Source organism: Pinus tabuliformis, chromosome 6 (genome assembly GCF_031772625.1).
Source record: "Pinus tabuliformis cultivar Carrire ecotype Pingquan chromosome 6, CPIR1, whole genome shotgun sequence".
Classification (NCBI taxonomy): Eukaryota; Viridiplantae; Streptophyta; class Pinopsida; order Pinales; family Pinaceae; genus Pinus; species Pinus tabuliformis.
In genome coordinates, this window is record NC_142292.1 from 722,101,855 (window position 1) to 722,123,061 (window position 21,207).

At 38.5% G+C, this 21,207-nt stretch overlaps 1 protein-coding gene across 1 annotated transcript in view; it reads right to left on the bottom strand.

Annotated features, from left to right (window-relative positions):
* The window catches only part of TPLATE (ARM repeat superfamily protein), a 159,347-nt gene that overhangs the window by 77,573 nt on the left and 60,567 nt on the right, over positions 1-21,207 (bottom strand). The window contains exon 2 of the mRNA XM_089421006.1: positions 16,177-16,773. Coding sequence (XP_089277132.1) covers positions 16,177-16,773 — 597 coding nt within the window. The remainder of the gene's footprint in view (positions 1-16,176; positions 16,774-21,207) is intronic.

Consider the following 21,207-nt stretch of genomic DNA (forward strand, 5'->3'; position numbering starts at 1 on the left):
TACAGTCTAGCAAATGGATAAGTGGATGGAGTTCTTCCTAGTTGAGAGGGAGTGTTAAAATTGGCAACTAGGGCCAAACTCCATGTGGGTCATCTTATTTATGGCAGCTGATATTTTTCTTGGACTCCTCTCATCGAGAGGTGTAGGATTGATCTAAAGATCATCCGATTCTAATAAGTATTCATGAAGATATGAATTTATTTGTGTTATGGGACAATTCGTCAAGATCGGCCAGCAACCAAATAACCCCCACATGTGCTCAACGTTTTAGTACAAAAGGAGAGGACTTGAGAGTCATTTCACACACACTTCTCTCTTGATTTCTCTCCACTCGCTTTGGGTTTTAGTGGAAGAGAAATCTAGGAGGATGATGCCCTAGCCACAGTCTTAAAGGATGCCCTAGTCGTAGTCCTAAAGGATGTCTAGCCGCAATTTGCCCTAATCCAAGGAGACGCAGTCATGTAGTAAAGGAGATAGCCCTAAGCTAGAGGCAAGGTAACTCTGTCTTAGCCGCAGCAAAGGAGATCTGAACAGCATGGTTATAAAGGCCTGTTGAAGAGGCCTAACGCTACCTTGAAGGAGAAGCCTCAACGCTGTGAAGGAGGCTTCCACAACGTTGTATGGAGAGGCCTAAAATGCAGGTCCTATGTTGTTGTTCTAAAGTTTCCTAAACGCAGGTCCTATGCTACTGTTCTAAAGTTCCCTAGACACAGTCATGTGAAGATAAGATCACAATCACACGCTATCACAAATGAGGCTATTCATCACAGCAATGAGAGGCTTAAATACATGACCTTAGGAAGACTCTACACGTTGTCCAATGAAGGTCTAAAAGAACCCTAGCCGCAATCAGTAAGTGGAGATCAACTTACAGCTAGTCGCAGTCCTAATGAGAGGTTTCTAGTCTCACCCTAAATGTTGTTCATGGGGAAATCTGGTCGCAGTCCTTATGGGGTTGATTTGTTAACTATGGGATAAGTTAACATTAAGGCTACAGCAATGTGCACTAACAAACTGTGTTGGAGCAGCATGCCAAAGTGTGAGGGTAGGTAGCACTGTTGATGGCCTAATCTATCCATGATAAAGGCTGCCCAAAATGTCATCCAATGCAGCAAATAGAAAATCCTCTAAACAACATGATGATACAGTTCAGGAAGGTACAACAATATGATGTGATAGCATTGTGATAAGGGGCAGCATGATTTGAAATGCTACAGCATAATGATGGGCATTGTGACAAAGTGAAGTGTAGCATGTTGTGTGCAGCACTTGCAAAGTATAGTACAACGATAATAAATGAGATGCAGCTGGATGGGTACATTGAGGTACAGTATGAAGCACTAGTGAGTGCAGCAAGATGATAAGGTACAGCAAGATTATGCAGTACAGGAAGGTTCAGTAGTATGATGTGTGGAACGTGGTAATGAGGTTCAGCATAGTGATGATGGGTGCAACATGGTGCAGCACAGTGAGGTGTAGCATGATGACGAGGTGCATCACAATGATAGGTGATGGAGTCACCTTGGAGAATTAGTTGAAGCAACATGTCTTCAACTGAGTTCAGCTACCTCATGTATCATCTTATTAGAGATGATCTATGCTCTTATTTAGATAAGTCAAAGTGTTGACTTTTGTTGTATATGTACTATCTCTCTCTCTCTCTGTTGAACTATTGAAGAACATATAAAAAGAATTGATCAAGGGTTTCTCCACATTAGAGTTTGTCCCTGGCTAGCGCCACATCTTGCGTCCTTTTGTCTTGGCTTGTCTTCTGCGATTTATGTTTATGTTCTATCTGCAATTTACTATTATGTTGATATGATTGCTAATCTGGAAAAGATATTGAGCTAACTGTGAAAATTGAAATAAATTGCTCTTAACATAGAACATACCTAAAATTAATAACCTTGCAAGATGCAAGGTCTAAAACTTCAACAAGATATCGTAATTATAACCTCACCTTGCAGGATGTACCATTTGCAACCTCACTTTGCAACATGTTGAGACCACAACTTCCTTTTACAATATGCAATATCCACAATTTTACTTAAGGGATGAAATTGCACCATTAAACCTTATGGCATGGAAGGTCTGTAATTTTAACTTGATGTAGGATCCACAACTTCACCTTAAGGAACAAAAGGTCCAAAATATTACCTTATAGGATGCAAGGTCAACATCCAATCCCTACACTTTATTAACATTTGTCCTATAACTTCATGCAACTCTTGCCTACAAGCTCCTTTCCCTTGCAAGTTTTACCTTGTGGGTTCTTTCATTTTCCACAACTTTTCCTTGCATGTCTTTCATTTTCCTAAAAGATTTGTTTTAAAATTTTCAATAGCAAACAACTTTAGCATCATGTTGTCTTTGATAAAATCTTTTGTGATTATATACTTTGACAAAAATTATGTTACATTAAGAAACTTGTCGACCAATAACTTCAACAAAATAAAAAAATTTAGCAACTTTTTCAACAACTAGAACCGTCAAGACGATGTAATACATGTACGCATACCCATCCTTTGCATACATGTTCCATGTGGGAACTCCAAGGACAACTTAGATATGCTCAATGCATTGGGTACTTAAAGGTACACTAAGGTAACCAAACTTTGTGTTACCTATAATTGGGTACACTACGTACCATGTGCCCTCAAGGTATGTGCAAAAGCACCCATCTATGGCACCACTTGTTGATGATAACATTTTTTAAAAAGAGCCCTAAAACCTAACTAGTTTCCCATCCTTTTTACCTGGTCCAACCAAACCTATTGCTCTTTATAAACCCTAAATAAACACAAAAGAAATCACAATGGTCATTTACTAGGGTTGGGAAATCATTTTGTTGTAAAGGTGTGTCCATTTGGTGTTGAGCAATGATTTGGTAGCTAAAACCTCACAATAGTGATGGATTTGTGATGTGTTTCATTGGATTCAATACTATATGGTCATTGGTATATACTATATATCATCATTCAACATTTACATTTTATTATTATTTTCTAATATTTTATAAAATTATGAATGGCCATTGGTTTGTATATTAAGGTAAGTATCATATCCCCTAGAGCGCAGTTCAATTGGTGATCACTATGATAATGAAGTGTTATGTACCATGAGGTTCAGGATTTAAATACCCTTGATTTACCTATGGGCCACATGCTCGGGGCAACGTGGTTCACCTAGGGTTATAGTGCTAGCACAGTAGCAGTAAGAAATGACCCCATCTCCCTCAAGTATGAGACGAATCCAATTTTCTATTCCTCTAGTTAAAAGAAAAGAAAAGAAAGGTAAGTATCCCCTATGTCCTAACTCCTCCCCCGAGGTACCCATCCCCTAAAATTTGGGACGAAGGGGGTGGAAAGAATCTAACAATATTAAGTACACATCATCTCATATTGATTAATTTGACATAGCTTCAAGTTCCCATGAAACAACTCACCAGCAAAATGGTTTGCAGCAGTAGTTACCCTCACCCAAGAGCCACAATGACAACCTATAAGTTATAACTAGAAAATCACTTGGTTATGCAGCCAAATCTACACATAAACATAAAACAAGTACACCTTAATTCTAGTTCTAATACCCAATCTATTGTTCAAGATAATGGTCATATTGAGAACTTCACATATATGGACTTAGACATATAATAAAGACTCAAAAATAAAGTGATGTAATAATTAGGCATATAATACATGTAGTTGTTAGTACATATTTGGGAGTTACATAACATACTCCTTTCCTACTATGTAATGGCACATTGTGTCATATAATGATATGAAGGCAAAAAGAGCATTCTTTCAATGATCAACAGGGAAATAACCACGTTATTGTGTCTAAACACAGGGAAGAGCGTGTTTGTAGCCAGAAACCAGGATTCAAAGAGTGATAAGGATCACCACTATTTCGATTCAAGGGAATTCAGAATTTCACTATCAATATTGATTGGCATGCTGATTTTGTAAAGGACAAATCTGAATCCGAGTGACAGAAAAATAATACAAGTTTAGAGAAAACAGAAATATCATAATGAGGTAATGATTAAAAATTCCTATTATGCGCCTTGTTTGGAGACAAAAATTCTTTCAATTAGTAAAGAAGCATAGCCCACACTTAGGTATAAATTTCAGCAATTTTAAAATGTTCTTTCACTGATAAGAATAGCAAAACAATGGTTGCTATGGTTGTGGAAGGACAACGTTTATTCCAGTTGATAGAAGCTGAGAATGTAGGGTTCTTTCAGAAGAAAAATCATTGTAGCCATAATGCCTAGGCCAAAGAGGTGTTGAGGCCATCAAAGCTCAAGAAATGTAGCCCTAGATGGTGTTGCTACTGAAACAAGTAAAAATCACGAAGAAGAGAAGGAAAACAGCTGGTATATTATGCATTATCTGTTGTAATTCATTCGAAGAAGGCCCTTAGGGATGAAGATGAAGTGGTAAAATGAGATGGTTCTTCCACAGAGAAGCAAACAGAAAATTTTAGAATGTTGGACCACCAAGATGCGGAGAAGGTGAGTTCAATGAATAAGCCAAGCTCTATGTCAATGGTGGAAGGGCTAACAATTGAACCACCATTGGCAGACAGATGGACAGCGACGTAAGTTATACTTCAATGTTCGTCAACCTTGATAAATACAATTCCCGTACAGTTGCAATTTTAAAGATCTTATCTAGTGGACTGCAAACATCTTACTTGTCCAAAGCTTTTGTCTTCTTTCTACTTTGAACAAGCACGTAAAATGGCTGTCATGGTAGGGTGTTAGAGATAATGGTAATATTTAAAATTCAATTGTATTGGGACTTAGACTAATAATAAAGCCTCACTAATAAAGCGATGTAATAATGAAGCATTTAATATAGTAATCAATATGGCCTTGGGTGCCTTTTTGTGAAGGGGCATGATCTTCTGATCATGCCCTTCTTCCTAATTTGACCATAATTACACATATTTAATTTTTTACATAACATTGCCTTCCTCTCAAAAAGATGCTTTGTCCTCAAAGCATACGTAATGACCAGTGTTGTTGATGAAACACTTATGTCTCCTAAGAGGCTTCTTCTATTGGTAGGTTCTTGAAACACTTATGTCTCCCACGAGGCTTCTTCTACTGGTAGGTTCTTCCACTTAATAAGGTATTCTTTGTTTACTCGTGATCGCAATTTCTTTTCCCTAGTGGTGATGATTCCTTTTGGTTCTAAATATAATCTCCCCTTCATTATCTAATGTCGGGAGTGTTGTCTGCGGCGCTTAGTGTTTTCCTAGTGCTTTCTTAAGGCAAGATACATGGAAAACTTTGTGAACACAGCCTTTATCAAGAAGGCATAAGTTGTATGCTACTTGGCTGATCATTTTGTTAATCTGGTACGGTCCATAGATCTTTGGTACCAATTTGTTTTTTGCCTTTTGCTTTAAGGACCACTGCTTGTAAGACTTAAGTTTAACAAATACCCATTCTCCAACCTCAAATTCTCTCTTTGTTCTGTTTTGGGAAGCTTGTTGCTTCATGTGATTTCTTGCAATATTTAGATTTTCCTTTAGTGCTTGAAAGACTTTTTGGGTTTCTTCTAATTGATTTTTAACTGCTGGAAATTTTGTCTTGATAATGTCAAAGTCCTTCTATTTAGGAGGCTCATAATCGTACAGATCTTGAAATAGGATCATTTTCACTGAAGTGTGATAAGTGGAATTGTACCAACATTCAGCAAGGCATAACCATTGAGCCCACTTATTTTGTTTGTCTGTTGCATAACAACGAAGGTAAGCTTCTAAACATTTATTGACAATTTTTGTTTGACCCTCTGTTTGAGGATGACAGGTTGTACTCATGTTGAGGTATGTTCCAATTTGTTTGAGCAATTCCTTCCAGAAGTGACTTTGGGAAATCCATGTAATTTATAGACATTTTTGCAAAATATCTCTATGATTTGTTTTGATGAATCTGATTTCTTCATTCCTATGAAGTGTGCATAGTTGGTGAGTTTGTCGACTACTACGAGGATTTTGCCTTTTCCATCTGATATGGGTAGCCCTTCGATAAAGTCCATTGATATTTCTTCCCACTTTGGATTGAAATATTCAAGGGATGGAACAGTTCAGGGGTCATAATGTTCTCATTTTTATTTCTCTGGCATTGATCACACTCTACTACATATTTTTGAATAACATTATTCATTCCCTTCTAGAAAAATGATTATCGTGCGTTATAGTAGGTTTTAAAGAAACCTGCATTACCTATTGATAGTGAATCATGGGACTTCTTGAGAACTTTGGACTTGAATTTAAACTTGGCTCTGATAGCAATGTTACGAAGAGAGTTCGTTAACGCTCTGATACCAGATGAAGTAAACAACTATAATTAATAAGAAATAATATATGTATATATATAGTTATTATATGATAACTAAATGATGATTTTTACTGAAAGGGCCCTTGTCTTAAATATGGCCTTGGGTACCTTTTCATGAAGGGGCATGATCTTTTGATTGTGCCCCTCTTCCTAATTTGACCATAATTACACACTTGATTTTTTACATAACAATTAGATGCAAGTGGATTTTGTGTGATGCATACCTAGTTTATCTCCTTGATAGCAAGAGGAATGACTTGGTGTTGATGCTAGCTTCTTGACGAGCCTTTGGTGTGGCTAGATAGCTCGATGAATCTACAAAATGAAGAAGCCCTAACCCTTATAGTTCATACAAGAAAAAGTAAAGGAAACAAGCATGCATCAGCAGCTGCTGTTGTGGACGAGGATGAGCATCCACCTCAGAAGAAGTCAATGGCATTATTCCTCTAGGATCTACTACCAATAATGTTTGTGGGTAGTTGTGCCTCTAAGCTATGACAGGTTTCCAAGTTTCTCTTACGGATTTGTAAGAGAGAGTTAAAAATCCTTAGCAGTTTCTTCCTTAATCAAGAGATAAGTACGTCAAGTTCATATTTTTTCTCCCTTAATTATTATTATTTTTATTTTTATTTTTATTTTGGTCAGCCACTTGTACTTGTATTTTGCTTCGTGATGATTTTTATTCTATGGCCTCCTGAATGGAGTTTGCAAAAAGGAAGAATAAATACATTATTCATCCACTAGATGGTAGCATCGAGAAGTACAAAGAAAAGTTATGGCAAGAAGGTTCTCCCAAAAAGAGGGAGTGGACTGTGAAAAGATTTTTTAGTCCAGTTGTCAGATGGTCAGGTTCTTGTATGACCTAAAGACTTGAGCATAGGCTCAATAGCAGTGATTGGTGTTCGACATGGAGGATTGTACAGATTGTTAGGACATCCAAGATCGTGACAGGTGACTAGAAGAGCTTCTAGTTCTGAGGGAGCAGACAGTCAGGCAAAGTGGAAGGGGCAGCCTTCTTATCATGGGTTGAGACTGTCAAAATGCTCAGAGACAAGGCTGTCCATATCCACTGCCTTGGGAGGATGCTGAAGGAGTTCTTTGTGATGGTGAGATTGGTTCAAAGAAACCCCTTGATCTTTTTGTTTTGTATTGGGCGTCCTCCTCTTCCTTTATGTATTTGGCTCTATCTGTTGTTGACACCGCTGCACAAGTTTTGATTCCTATTTGTTTCTCTCCATCCCATGGCCTTTTCCCGCAGAGGTGTCTTCTAGCACGGGTGTATGAGCCTGTGTAATCAGTGTTGCAATGGGGGCAATGAAATTTAGTGGTTCCACCCCCTCTCCCTGTTTCAGCCCTGTGAACATATTTCCACAATGGAGTTTGGTCTTGTTTAGTTTTTTGAGGGTCATGTTCACCCTCCTCCACCTCCTCCTCACTGGGGTTTTCACCCATTTGACTTCCTCCGGCTTCTTCATCCACCTCTTCAGTTTCAGGCCCCCTCCATTTCCTACTCTCCACCACCATAATAACCATAAAAGGGACCAGGAAGAGGAAAATGCCAATAAATATCCCCAGGTCCATGGTGTTTGATGTTTGTAGGGTTTGAGTCTTGAATCTGCAAATTAATTTAGTTTATTGGGATTAATTCATTTAATTTATTAATTTAATTTAAATACATGATCTTTAAACTCAAACAGCTAAATTAAACTAACCAAATTAACTACCTAACCAGCTAAACTAACTAAATGATTAAGTTACTTACCTCTGCAGGCTTGCTCCTCGCTCCTTGGCACTTGCTCCTCGCTCCTCAGCTCTGGCTCCTTGCTCCTCAGCTCTTGCTCCTTGCTCCTTTGCTCTTGCTCCAGCTCTCAATCTCTTGCTCAATGAAGTTGAAATGAAATTTTTTTGGCCCATTGGGCTTATAAAATTTAAAAAAAAAAATTCTAAAATTTTTGGAAATTTCGGGTCCGGCGGATTTTTTTTCCGCCGAACAGCTCCCGGCCCGTCTAAAATCGCTCCCGGAGCGTTTTTTAATGCCCAGGAGCGATCAGGGAGCGATCGCTCCCGGATTGCTCCCGGGCATTAAAAAACGCTCCGGGAGCGCGGGAGCAATCGCTCCCCGAATCGCTCCCGACCGGAGCGCGCTTCGGGAGCGGGTTCGAAGAGGGGGGGGGGGGGGGGGGCGCTCCCCCGCAACACTGCTCCGCATCATACATTGAGTCACTCATATGGGGACCACTATCCTCTTGTTCTTCTTCCCTTGTATTCTTACTCCCCCTTTCCATCATGAAAAACAAGTGGAATGATGCATGGAAGCTAAAAGAACACCATTTTGGAATATGAATATAGATGGGCAGCTTGCAATGAAATGAGAAAGAAGAAAGAATGGGAAAGAGTAGGAGAGGGAGGAGAAAAAATACAAACAACAATAACAAAAAAATGAGGGAGTTTGGGGTTTGCACATACCTCTTTAGCTCTTGTAGATGGAAGCCCTTCTTTACTCCTCCATGCTCCTCCTCCTTCACTCCTATAAGATCTCCTCTAGCCTCTCTTCTCCTCTCTTTCTCCTTTCTCCTCCAAGCTCTCTTCTCCTCTCTTCTCTAAGCTCTCCAAAAATACAAGAATGACGAAATGAGAGGGGGACAAAAAAAAAAGAATTAAGTTATTTAGGTCGGTTGCGCAAAACCGCTCATCGAGCATTGGATTTGCTCGGGATCTGTACGGATTCGCCACAGATCCGCTGGAGATCTATACGGATGCGCCACAGGTCCGCTCGAGATATGTACAGATCCGTGCCTGATCTGCCACAAATCCGCTCAGGATCTGTATGAATCCGTGTCTGATCTGTCGTCGGATCCACAATTCAGAAATCCGAAACCACAAATCAGGTCACCACGGTTCCGAAATTCCCTAAACCATGTTTGTCAGCGCGATACACAGTTCTAGTTTTCTGAATCGCGGATCTGACAACAGATCCCCCATGGATCCGTACGGGACGCATATCCCGATTTGGATCCGGGGGGGCGTTTCGTGCAACATTGTATCATACCCTTTTGGGAAATAAATCCTGAGAAAATGCATGAAATGGGCTAGGGGGATGTCTCTAATCATAATCAACTATGTCCTTAAAGAGGAGCCCTCAAAAAGTACCTTAAAATGGCTCCAAGTCTCAAAACCATGCTTTGGGTGCTTTATATCACCTTCAAAGGAGCTAGAAGTTGAACATGGCACAATCTCTCTGAAGCATTGGGGCTCCAAGTGGTAGTACAAGCCCTCCCTTGTCATCCTGCAAATAACCATCATCATCTGAACTCCAGATCAAATCATTCCCATCAAACAGTGTCAAGGCCAACCTGGGGACATGCTAGGTCTGCTAAATACATCATCAAGAACCTCCAACATCAAGCTAGCGGAGCTCAGTGTTTCAACATATGGGGGTACTCTAAGGTGTCAATCATCTGTTGGAGCCAGCAAAGTGCCCAACACTTTGCTCTGGAAAGGCAACGCTGCATTTTCAAGGTCATCATTGCTCTCTAGAAGTGTGGTACGGCCTAGGCATAATGTGTAGTATAGGCATGAAGTGTGCCCTCAAGACCTCTACTACTGCATGACAGACCACCTAGAGAAACCATCTCAATATCAAGTGAAAGTTACCAATCACTAGGGACGATGACTATAGATGCATCATAGTGGACCATACTTAATTGTTAAGGGAAAAATAATACTTCAAACTAGGATCACCTTCAAACACCTAACTAGACCAAGTCCCATAAAAGTGTTCCCTACTTGCTTTAGGGATGGCTAGATGGTCAATCCTATTAGTTGTTTCCAACACCTCCAGGGAGGTGACATGTCGTAGATCTACCCTTCAATTCATAGGTGTTTGTGATAATGTGGCAATGGAGGGGAATGCTTCATGCCAATGTGCAATGGTTATTAAACTAGCTAATGGAGGTTCATCATCCTGCATGTATAGATGTATGGAGGGAGCAATTGCAGAGGTATGAGTTACCACTTTTCCTTGGCTTGCTTTTTCCACCCCTCTAGTGTGCCTTTTACTTCTTTTTGATAATGCTTTGAGAGGGAGCATAGCTTAGGTGTCCAAGCTTGCTTTGAATGATATAGAATTTATTTACCCCTTGATGACGAGTCAGTGTCTCGCTCATCAAAGTTGGGACATGAAAGGGTTCCTTTATTATGTGATGGAGCATCAAGTGCTCAGGAACCTGGTGATGGCTGACAAGGGGGGTAGAACTCATGTTAGGCTTTTTCCCACATGCTAATTAATGTCCTGATTATCTTTTAATTTTAGCTCTTCTTTTTCTTTTATTGTAGCCATTTTATGCTTTTACCTTTCTTGCAGTTGCATCCACCTCCAAGGCAAAGTTTCCAACCTAGACTCATAGATGTGGATATGAAAGTGCAAATCCTAGAGAACCAATAACAACAAACCCGAAGGATAGACATGAAATTAGGGGAATTGGTAAAAAGTGGCAAGTATGGAAAGGATATGGGAACACTACTACAATTCAAGTTTCCCAAGTAGTGCCCCTCCTATAACCCTAAGGTCTCAGTGTTGAAAATGTAACTAGTGTTGGTCTTCATAATGTAATGCAAATGTATCATTGATATATTTATTATATTCATTTATTATTATTATATTTCCTTTATTGGTCAAAGCATGTTCTTCATGCTTATAGTGTCAAATAGAGTCAAAAAGAAAATTATTTTGAGTCAAACAAAATGTATCGGAGTCATGTCCCATTTGGACATTTGTAAGAAAAATATTTTGAATTTTATATTGTGCCAAAGTCCACCAAAATAATCAATGTCGGCCCTCCTTGGGATAAGTGGGCTTGGGCCTCCATGAACCACCTATTTGACCTCTTGGACAGCTATATATAAGAAGCCAATTTGAACTAATCGAAGCTTATCTATTCGACCATCAAGATACTTATGAATTCAACAAGAAAGAGGAGTAAAAGGAATTCAAAAGAGAGAAAAAAGGAGGAAGTCAAAAGCAAGAGAAAACTCAAGTTTGACCAAAAATTTTACCATGGAGAAACTCACACATGTGGTCTGAAATTTTGGGCACAGGGCCGAAATTTTCAAGGCTGCCACAGAGCTGAATTTCGACCTCCTTCTGCAAGTCTGCAATTTCAATTCGTTGACCAAATTTGGATAGTTTGACTATTGTTGACTTTGAGTAGAGTTGACTAGATTTGGAAGATTCTTGGAGGGTTGGACTTGATAATTTGGTGTTAGTTTTGAGTCTTTGTCTTGGTATTGGAAGTCTTGTTTTGATCTGATTCTATAAGAAAAGGATTGGTTGGGTTTTGCCTTGGCTTGGAGCCTAATTCTTTGTGTCTCTTGTTTCTTTGTGATCTCTATATGTTCTTGGAAGACTGAATATTGTATAATTGCTTGATAAATAAGACATAATAAGCAATAAGAAGAATTTTACTATTCACAAGTAATTATCAAGATGGAGGAATCAAATTCAAACTGCATTCTACTTGGTTTCTCAACACTCAGAGGAGGTCCCACTGGACTAGGGCCAAAAACTAACCCCCTTACTAAGGTGAGAGTAGAAGTATACAGTCAAGATTGGTCAATCATCACAATCATCCCTTAATCCATGTTAGAATGCCCAAAACATTAAGTGAGAGCACATGATTGCAAAATGGTTAAAGTAGCTCTCAAGGAGTGGGCCGCCTTCCTTCAAGAGGAATGTTGGATGTCAAAAGGTGTTTGATTGGAAGAAATGCCAGAGAAATGTAGCATATCATCACATACTAAGCAATGTAGGGTTATTGGCTAGCTAGTTGTCCAAAGTAGGAGACAAATTTGGGCTCAATTCCAAACCTAACTCCAATGGTTTTGAAGTGGACACTAGCCAACAAATGATTTCTCTAAAGGTCTTGTCTCCAAGGAATTTATTGAGAGTGTGATTGTGCTGAAAACTCCTAATGGGTAACTCACAAGACGAGAGGATATTGAAGGATGGTTTGTCTCTAACTATAGAATAGTTTTTCAATCTCAAGGCCTAACCAAGAAACATGGGGTGGCCATGCAAACATTTATTAATGTGGTTCAACATGGGTGCTATAAACATTGCTCAACTTGGATAAGCTCACAATAGCCATATTGGAGATTACTGAGAGTAAGTTACCTAAATTGAATGGCTTTCATTAAAAAATTTACAAGGAGACTAGCGATTTTGTCTAGTCAAACCTATGGCAAGTTTACCTAAACAAAAAATTATTAGAAAGCAATCATTGGGAAGCATAAACAAAGCAATTATCCAATTTATCCCCAATCTTGGGGACCTTCAACTTATCAACAATTGCAAACCAATCATCCTCCTTAATGCTACCTACCAAATATTGGCGAAGGCACTTGCTATATGTGAATAATATTTTTCCCAGGAGTATATTCTCAAAGCGTACAAATTTCATTGAGGGTGTTTCATCCCGATTAATATTATTGTCATTTGGGAGGCCTAGAATGGGTCTAATGTCTACACCTATGATTTCTTCATTGAAATAAACTTTGAACAAGATCCAATGACCTCTCATCCAAACCACATGTAAAAATTTCAAGAATTCGGCAATTAATGCAACCTCTGAAACTTGACATCAATCTTTAAGTTTCTCAAATCTATTCCTTGTGAACTTCCGAACTTTTGGGCTAATCTAAAAGTCAAATAACCGCAGTAATATTTCACTTCCCTTCAACCCAATTTCACACAGCATCCCATAATAAGATAAGATGAGATAATTTTATTAACGTCCATAAATGACCACAAAAGTAGGCCGATGGGATTAATGAAGAGTACAAACATTGTGAATACGATGTGGGAGTGCAAGCGCAACTTCTAGAAAATGTTGAAAATGACATAGAAAAGGAAAGTAACAAGCGGTAGCGTTGTCGTGACACATCTATAAAAGATAGTGTCATGATACAAAATAATAAATATGTTATAGCTTGAAAAGAAAGAAAAGAGTGAGATAAGGAGATATGGCAGTGGAGCTTAAGATGTCAAGGGCTCCTGAGTTTGATAACCAATGGCGAGGGAGGCAAACAGGGCACTGGCTCTTTGTTGAAGTCCCATGGATATAGCAAATGGGTATGGTCATATGATCCTAGGGAGGATGTAGGAACGAGGGATACTCCTAATATCCAATGTCAAAAGAAAGAAGCTCTGAATAGATCTATGGTCGCTCCTATGGGATAGGGAGGCAATCGGATAGGCCGAAAGCACCCTTCCCTAGAGCTATCTAAAGTTGATCCTTTTGGAGCTCTAGGGACATGTGAAATGATGTACAATACGACATCACCAAACTGATCTCGATGAAATCCGTTGATCCCCTAGGGAGGGGACTAGTCTGAGACCTAAAGTCTCACCCTTCTATTGTATGGTGCACCCTCAACTTATGCCTGTGTACTTCAATACCATAATGCTACAATCCTTATGGCTCACTTCTTAAGGCGTATAGTGGATCTAATTTCTCTTCTTACAAAAGAATATAACAAAGTAATTCGTCTACTTTATCTTCAAGTTGTGTGTTGAATCACTTATCAAACTCAGCTATATGTTATGTCAAATCAGCATGAACAATAAGGGTTGAAATCTACTCAATTGTGAAGATAACAGAGGCTAAAACTCAAATTTGCAAGTACATAAATTGTGGACAATTGAAAAACTCCATATATATATATATATATAAGGTAAAGTACATGTACATATCATAACTTGATCACAAGGTTGGTACAAGTCAGCCTTTCCAAAACCTAGCTAAGGAAACCAAAAGAAAATCCTAGCCCCCAACTCCTAGTTAGGAATCACTCCCAACCAAAGCTCGTCAACCCAACAAAGACCCGATAGCATCAACACCAATAAGTCCTCCTTGGCTCATAAATCAAACTCATATCGGACAAACTCTCCACACTAGCTCAAGAGATCTTATTGGTGTTGATGCATTGGCAGTGCCTAGCATGGAGAGGTGACCGAGCATATTCCACTCTCTAGGCACTTTACTTTATCAAGTGATTTTATAAAGTTAGAAAGTGACTTTTCATATTTAAAGAGTCAAGACTAAAAAGTGACTTTTTATAAAGTGAATGTAACTTTATAAAGTTGGGTCACTTAGTGATTTAAGTGTGCCCAATGTGAAATTAAGTCATGACCTTTGATCTTGAAATGGTCAGCTTGAATCTCAGCCATTGAGATCTAGGGTTAGGAATTTTAGTCATTGATGAGAAATAAAAGGAGAAAGGGAGAGTGAAGAGACATGCTATTGTTCAAGAGATTTGGAGAAGGGGAGAAAGAGAGCCAAGGGGAGAAATTCAGCAAGAGAAGCTGAGTTGAAGAGAGAGAGAGAGAGAGAGAGAGCAGTCCGTACAGCAGTGAGGAAAGGGCACAAATCCCTATGAGCGGGACAACAAGCAAGGCAGGTACAGGATGAATTATTAAATGCACAGAAAGCAGAATGAAAATAGAGAGCTGGTACAGCACATGTAATGTGCAGGTCATACAGCAGTGAGCACGGTTTTCAAGGGCTGACTTGGCACAAAATTCGAGAGCTGTACAGCAGAAATTTATGAGCATCTGGGCAGGGTTTCCAAGGCAGCTTGGGCACAGAAATCAAGGAGCTGAGGCAGCACAAAATCCTGGGAAATATAGGCATGATTTCCAAGGGAGATAAGTTGTATTTATTGCTGATTTGACTGATCTAAAATTTCTCTGAGAAACAAAATTCCTCCTCTCTCTTACTGGTTTTTCCTTAGGGGTTTTCTAGGGTCATTTGACCAAAAACACCTGTGTTAAATTTGTGGGTTGTTTGTGTTATTTTCAGCAAAAGTGAGTAGAGTAGGTTCATGTGTTTTAAGTATGAAAATATCCAATTTTACAAAAGCGGCATGAAATATGTTGGGTTGCGCATTAGACTTGATGTTACTTCATGAACTTGAAACAGGGTTGGGCCTAAACTCAGTTTTTTTCTACACACACAAGTACATGTCAAGACAACTATAGCACTAGCCTCCAAGACTAAAGTCCATCTTAGGGTTCGAGTCCTCAAACCCTAAGTCTTCAACTCTTGCACCAACAAGCACCAAGGCCTCCATGAAACATCAAGAATACAATAATTGAGTGTTCTTCCAAGCAAGGAATCACACAAAGCTCAAAACTCATCAAGCTAGGCTCTCTATGATCTTGCCCTAGCCTCCATGCACCCCACAAGAACAAGGCTCCAACATCCAAGGTGCTGGCCCCACTCTCCAGTTTTCTATTAGGGTCAAAACAGGCTAACGCTCATCACCTGCAACATGTTCTTCTCTAGGCTTTACATGTATAGCACAAACCCTAGCACCTCATAAGACAAAATACTAGCATCAAAAAAGAGCCTATATTTCCAAATGACATATCTGAAACATGTTTTATATTATCTAGTTTTTTCCAACGGCTTCTGTTTCCCATGTATAATTTCTTCAGATTGCTACATGCGACGGTCAAAGATATATTCCACCAATATCAGTTGATGTAAATACCTTCTAAAATTTGAAACATGTTTCAACTAATATCATAGTTTGATATTCTAAAAATAATAAAAATAACTGAAAGTAGCACAGTCAGTTGCTACAAATTCTGTGTAAGGACTGAGCAAAAACTGCATTGAGAACTTTTGAGGTCCAAACAAATGCAAGTGCAGCTAACATTTTATTTTTTTAGTAAATTGCTGTCGCAGAGAAATAAACAATAGATAACAATCAAAGTATGGCAATGAAACCTGTTTTCTTCATCTACAGTGTTGATCATTTACCTGAGATAAGTCCAGGATAAGCTGTTTTTGAAGACCATGAAGCCTTGTTTCATTCAGTATTTGATCCTGCGAAGCTCCATCCTTGACCTTCTTAACACCTCCCCTTGTGTCATATATATGGCACAGCCTCACCAGTAACTTCAGATAACAGTCCATTGCATATGTTCTTCCTTCACAATCCCATTTCACACAAGGTCTACAAACTTCCACCACCTCTAAAGCTGATTCAGTCCAGTTCATTGCCCCATAACCTGTGCCATAGGCTAATGCTCCAATTACCCTGCTTTCTGTGCCAGAACTTTTCTGACTGGGAAGAGGAAGGGACAGCTGAAAACAACTTTCAACAAGAGAAGCCACTAACTCTTCTCGAAACAAACTATTACTTGTTACACTGTTTAGATCCTCCTTAATCCGTGGATCTTCAAAAAGTGAAGCAATGTCAGTTCCACTATGTGGTTTTTGCCCTCGCCGTACACTTTCCTTTGCAAAAAGATCCACACAGAGTGCTGTTCGACAAATGCAAGCCAGAGCATGCATTCGATCTGATTCTGCTCTTAGATTCCTCACCATTAAAAGCAATCTCTTAAACAGAGAAACCTGCATATCGATTGCAAAACAATGAATTTTTAACTGACTGTTGTATGGAGATGCAGGGAAAACCATAAATTCATGCTCTACAAATATAGAACAGCAAGCTATTTTGATTAAATGCAAACTGCAGGAAAGAACCAAGAGAGGTACTACATAAAATTCTTCATTTTGAAATAAAAGCTAGGCCAAATGTGTCATTTTTTGAAGTAGGTTAAGAAAGCAATGGAAATGCCCTTTCAATGGAAATATGATGTCAGACAATTATTTCATCTTATAAGCAAGGAAAAATAAGCAAGCATTCTCTTAAGTTAAAAAAAAGTCCCATTAGCAAGTGAACGGTAAGAATTCTAATGTACAGGTCTTTTTAACATGCGTTAAGAGGTCAAATGACTAGACCACCCAGGTATTCTCATTTATTTGGATAAAATAAGAGACTGACGAATTAATTCATGCTCACTGCAGTAATGACCAGCCATTATAATACTCACTCTACTTTGAAAAACAAAATGTGGATGGACTCTAACAGCAGCATATGCACATATCCTCTCCTCAGCCATTTAAATGCTCAAGGAACTCATCTCTAACTACACGAACCTACAAGACCCGAGTGGTCAATTAAATACACAAATACTTTTCAAAAATCAAAAGATGACTCCAAATAAGTGGAACCAACCTGTCAAGAAAGAACCAAATGCACCAGGTTCAAACAACCAAACCAATCATAATCATGAGGTGGATTAATACAGGATGAATCTTTTCAGAACTAGACACAACTCTATAATATGAGTCCATTCCAGCAGTACTGCTTCTCAAGATGACATCTTTTCACCTATTTTTTACTATTGTCAAGTTCCACTTCTGTGAAATACTTCTCAATTATTCTAGAAATTCACCATAAGGGCAACGGATGGAAATCTGATAAAAAATCCAACAAATTGACAGCTGTTTAAGAGACTTGAAAAAAATTCAATCAACAAAAAGTGAAACCCAAACAACAAAGTTTGTCATTCATCTGGACATAGTATACTTGAATAGGAAAATTTTTGAAAATCTATTATGAAGCAATTAAACCAACAGTACAAGGACAACAATGCTCTATGGCAGGCAGAACTCAAGGATAAAGTGAAATCAAAATGCAATGAAAGAACATAAATTTTAATGGGATGGAATGAAAGCAAAACCAGCCTTGAGTGAAGTTTCTTATATCAAACAGGTAAAGTAGCAATCTGATCATGTCAGAATAATATCAGTAAAAGAGTAGTAAAGTAGTTAGTATATCATTGTACTAGGCAAGAAAATAAAACTGGGAAATTCAGCAGAAGTTGTAACTCCTATATTTCAAAACCCCAAGGGTAACCATGACACACCAATGGCATGTTGAAGCCTGTGGTAGCTTCGGAAGGTCTTCTACATGAGCTTGGTGTTTTAGCATGTAAGTTGCCTCTTTAGGTGCTTGCTTGGTGGAGTATGTGATTTATGACTTCTTTCATATTAACTTAGGAAAAGTATAATAATTAAAGTCCATTAATTATTGTGGACTATTAAGGCAAAGTACTAAGGTAAATAATAAAATTATTTAAGTGATTTAGATATGATCTCAACTGTTGATCTAAAGTAAGGTGAGATCTAATCTCAACTGTCAATCACTTGGGAGATTAGGGTTAGGGATTTGGCTTAATGAAGATTATAAAGAGAAGCCTAAGGGAGAGGTGAAGACACAAGACAAGAGGCAGCTACTGCATTTTGAGAAAGCAATTTTCTCAAAGAGGGAGAGAGCGATTTTCTCCAGAGCGAGAGGCTCATCTAGACTGAGGAGAAAGGAAGAGTGAAAGGTGATTCGGAAGCACTTCCGGGAGGTTGAGATTTGGAGAATGAGGGAGGCCAAATTGCTGAGCGTGGAGACTGCAAATTGGAGAGGCTGATTTATCCAGGGCCAAATTTATTCAGGGGCTGATTTCCAGAGGGCCAAAATTCCTTGGGCTGAATTATTCCCAGTGGGGCCGAGTTAAAGGTTTCAGTCATTGCATTTTTCTGTGTATTTTCTCTGTGGGTCAAAACCCAGATTTTCCTGAGATTATTGAATGAAGGAGAATTGTTATGGGTGTACATTTGTTGTTGTGATGTGATTGATCTCTCTGTTTTTATTTTTCTACTGCATATTAATTTCTGGAAGTTAAAATACCAGTGATTTTATTTTTCAGCAATTTAGAAATTATTTGAGTAATACAATAAAATTTTGGGAATAAATAATTGTTGAGAGTAAATAAATCTGCACTTGTATTAGAAATTTAACACGACAATATCAATATATGGTTGTACAAGGAAAAACTCAAAGATTCAATACAAGAAATGCAGAACAACTGTATTTCCAGGCTGTTCTAAAAATGCCCAAGACCTCAGCAAGACCGAACTGATTGTTCTGTTTAAAAAAACTCAAGGATGAAATCTGTACATATGGATATGAATGCAGCATTCATGACATTAATTCCGAAGGTACTAAATTTTGCAGGTGAGAAATCTACACCTTTATCCAGTGATTTCTGTAAATCATCTCAAAAGGAACTCCAATAAATCTTCAATTGCTTGTCCTTTGGCTTGTTTTAAATGAAGAGCAAACTTAAGGGGTAAAAGGCCCAAATCAACCGAACTGTAATGTAGGAGACTTTGCACTCTACACAGAAAGGCAAATCAATATTAATCTTTATAAATGGACCTACAAAATCTTAAGAAGGCTGTGAATATCCTGTGGTACAAATAGTTTATTTTCCTTGAAAATGAGTACCCGGGAAACTCCAGGGTACCCTGTGGAAATCAAACAAGGGAAACATCCTGGGAACAATAACAACAACTCATCAAGATAACCCACGGGATTTGGTACAGGTAGTTTTGACCCTTGAGTTCGAAATATACCTCATGAAAGATGCTGAAAAGGAAAGTAAACCACTAAAAAGTAATAATAACGTTCATTCTAATAAATGGTTGTAAAACCCTACATTTTAGCCATGTGACTGGACTTCAGCGGAGGTTACATCCTGTAGTTCCTTAGATGCTAGAAGCAATGTTTGCCAAATTGCTTCATGAACCTGCATGTAGAGGCAGAACATGCTAACTTCCTATCAGGTGATTCCCATCGAATAAAAGCACTTCACAATATTGATTATCCTGGGAGGAGATATACCAAGTGCTTTTCCATGAATGCAATGTTCAAGATCATTATATATATCTCTTATCTGAGAAGGACAATGTCATCAATGATCAGGCTTTAATCTGATTAAAGGTATCCAGTAGCATGTCATTAATAAGAGAATGCAACAAAAGCTATTTCTTTCATCATTATATATATCTCTTATCTGAGAAGGACAATGTGATCAGGCTTTAATCTGATTAAAGGTATCCAGTAGCATGTCATTAATAAGAGAATGCAACAAAAGCTATTTCTTTCATCGTTCTTGGATGTAATATTTACTTGGTCAAATATATCCATGAATGTATTGACACCTTAGTTGACTACATCAAGTCTTATGATTGTCCTCTATGCCAACTTTCCTCATCCCAAGTCAATCTTAAGGGGTGATGTTAGAATTATGTTCACTAATCTTAACTTGTGTGCCCATTAAGGGGTACCCTTGTCGTCCACGGAGTTCTATTTATGCCCACAACCAACCGAAATGGTATACCAATGGGTCTACGAGGTACAATCAGTTATAAAAAACTGTTACAATGTGACCCTAACTCCTACGTATAAGAGGTACCTAACATCATTTGTATATAACAAGTCATGAAAAATATATCTTAAATTCTTAATGATGTTGTCTCAAGGGTACTTACTGTACCCATACACATCTTGTACCTGGCTATCTTTCTTATATCATTGTTTATTATGTTATTTTGAAAATGGAAGAAAAAATGTATTTTTGAGGATACTTTCATTCTAGTGGAAGTACCTTGGACAGCCTTCTACAGCAGCAGATCTGGGCACCTATAGACCAGCACTGTATTGTGTCCTCTAAAGATAGTGAGGACACATCACAGTTGCGTCATTCTTGAGTCATAGAGGGACAGCGCGCAGGCATGCATGTGCCTGCCAGCTAGACTTAGAGGCATGCACCACCAGTTAAAGATCGAATGGGAATCAAAATAAGAATAAAACTCAATTTGGTTTTATTTTTAGTAAATTCTATTTCTGAGTTTGACTTGGATAAAAGGAAATTCTATTTCTGAGTTTGAGTCACATGCAAACTTATTTTTGTAAACTCTGGTATGCTACAACTCCCTTTATCAGATCTATAAGAGACAGGGCAGAGGGACAGATTATTCATCAAGTCTTGATTCTAGCAGCTATCAGTTTACAGCTATTTTCTTGTAGCAGATCTTTTTCATGTTCAGAATTTAACAGTGGTCTATTGAATTCTGTTCATTGTTTTCTACAACATGTGTTCA